General features: G+C 39.7%; 1 protein-coding gene across 1 annotated transcript; it reads left to right on the forward strand.

Moving 5' to 3' along the window:
- Nucleotides 1–205: 205 nt before the first annotated feature.
- On the forward strand, nucleotides 206–1150 carry LOC101438056 (olfactory receptor 56A1-like). Its single transcript, XM_012528406.3, is given in 1 exon segment — nucleotides 206–1150. A coding segment is annotated over 1 exon segment (945 nt).
- The last annotated feature ends 1564 nt before the right edge of the window (nucleotides 1151–2714 follow it).

The raw sequence follows: 2714 nt of genomic DNA on the forward strand, positions 1-2714 counted from the left end.
TTAGGAATGATTTGCCAAGGACCTTCTGTCTTCATATTTATAGTCATTGAACTTTGACTTTATCTGAAATGGATCTTCTATATTTCATCATTTTTCAGATAAATGTTAATTACTACTTTAATGACTTTGTTTACTGTTGACCTAATTCCTGTTATCTTTCTATGCATTAATCCAGGTGAACTTGTCTCAGTTTAGGAATAATCTGATGATATTATGCAGCAACTACTCCACTGATACATTTACTGAATTTCTCCTCATCTGCTTCCCTAACTACCAGAGTTGGCAGCACTGGCTCTCCCTGCCCCTCAGTCTCCTCTTCCTCCTGGCCATGGGAGCCAATACCACCCTCCTGATCACCATCAGGCTGGAGGCCTCTCTGCACGAGCCCATGTACTACCTGCTCAGCCTCCTCTCCCTGCTGGACATCGTGCTCTGCCTCACCGTCATCCCCAAGGTCCTGGCCATCTTCTGGTTTGACCTCAGGTCCATCAGCTTCTCAACCTGCTTCCTCCAGATGTTCATCATGAATTGCTTTCTCGCCATGGAGTCCTGCACATTTATGGTCATGGCCTATGACCGATATGTGGCCATCTGCCATCCTCTGCGATACCCATCCATCATCACTGAACAATTTGTAGTCAAGGCTAGTGCTTTCATTGTGGTTCGGAATGCTTTGCTGTTTGCACCCGTCCCCATTCTTTCTGCTCAGCTCCATTATTGTGGCAAAAATGTCATTGAGAACTGCATCTGTGCCAATCTGTCTGTGTCCAGGCTCTCCTGTGACAATTTCACCCTTAATAGAATCTACCAATTTGTGGCTGGTCGGACCTTGCTGGGCTCAGATTTCATCCTCATCTTCCTTTCCTACACTTTCATCCTAAAAGCTGTGCTTAGATTCAAGTCTGAAGGGGCTGCAGTCAAGGCCCTGAGCACATGTGGCTCCCACTTCATTCTCATGCTCTTCTTCAGCTCCATTCTGCTGGTTGTGGTGCTGACAAATGTGGCCAGAAAGAGAGTCCCCATGGACATTCTTATCCTGCTCAATGTCCTTCACCACCTCATTCCCCCCACCTTGAATCCCATTGTTTATGGGTTTTGAACCAAAGAGTTAAAACGGGGGTTTCAGAGGTTGCTACAGAGGGATCTTTGAATACTCAGAAATAGCTCTCCACTGAGTCCTTCTTACTCTCTCTTCTGCTTCTAATTTCGGGTCTGTATTTCCAGATAGTAAAGTCAAGTAACACTTAGATGTCTTAGGATCTAATCAAAGTTCCTTTGCTTCAGGTAATTAACATTCTCAGTTACTGAATTTGTGTCTACTTATGTAAATTGTTTCATTTTCACTATAATTATGCAAGGCAGAGATTATTTTTCATAATAGTATTGGACTATACCCTGCAGAAGCCTCCTTTTCTATCTCACACTTGTTAGTCTCTTTATGGAACTGCAAGGACACTGAGAATCCAAGTGGAAGGAGAGTTGGGGAGTGGGAAGCATTGAACTACGGGAGGGGTGAAAGTGGGGTGCTATGGAATGCATTCTCTGTACTCAAAACCATCCACAAATGGTCTAGATGTGAACCCAGGAACCTCATATTAGAAGGGTATAAGCATTGTATGTATGGAAATGGGTGTGGAAACATCACATATGGGTGCTATTGGTAGACAGTGGTGTCATCATTTACATGGTTATTAGGGAGTTGAGGCTTCTGGCTCATCAATGAACCTCACCCAGGGGTCTGACAGAATTCTTATTTGCAAAATTCCATAGGGCAAAAGTAAGGGCCATTCTATTAACAGGTCCTTAAACACTGGTTTTGGTGAATTTAAGACATTTGAAATGAATAGAGTTCTAATTCCTTGTTTTCCTCAAATACTCATTTTTATTCCATGAAATGTCTCATGAATGGAAAATTGTAAATTATGAAAGAATAGCGATGTTTTATTTGTGATCAGAGTATATCAAGAATTTGGTTAAAGCTGGGAAGATGGGAAGCCTTCTGATTTCTTTAATGTCAAAGCACAAAAAGTGTATTTTTTCTTTCTTTTTTTAATTAAAGTGGTTTTATTCCTACACCATGCAATCCATCCAAAGTGAATCATTGGCTCTCGGTATAGTCACAGAGTTGTGCATTCATCACCAATCAATTTTAGAACATTTTTTTTGCTCCAAACATAAAAAACAAAACAAAACAGTGAAGGAAAAACACTTACCAGTTAATACTCCCCCATTATTGACCCTTAGCATTGGTATAGTATCTTTGTTACAATTGATAAAAATTATTACAATATTACTGTTAACTATAGTTGATAATTTGCATTAGTTTTATTTTTCCCATATACCACTTTGCAATAGTGACATACATTTGTTATAGTTCATGAAAGAACTTTCTTATATTTGTACTATTAACCACAGCCATCATCCTCAACTGGGTTCATTATGCTATACATTCCCATGTTTCATCCTCTAGAATTCTTTCTAGTGATACACACAACCCAAAACTTCCCTTTCAGCCAGAATCATATGCAAAATACAGTGCAGTTAATTACTTTTACAATAATGTGCTCCTATCACCTCTATCCATTTTCAAACATTTACTAACAAACTTATTGTAACTTCTGCTCAAATTAAGCATGAGCTCCCCATTCACCATTCTCATTCTATTTCCTGGTAAAGTATATCCTAGATATTAAGTTCACGAGTTAGCTCATTTT

Source organism: Dasypus novemcinctus, chromosome 10 (genome assembly GCF_030445035.2).
Source record: "Dasypus novemcinctus isolate mDasNov1 chromosome 10, mDasNov1.1.hap2, whole genome shotgun sequence".
Taxonomy (NCBI): domain Eukaryota; kingdom Metazoa; phylum Chordata; class Mammalia; order Cingulata; family Dasypodidae; genus Dasypus; species Dasypus novemcinctus.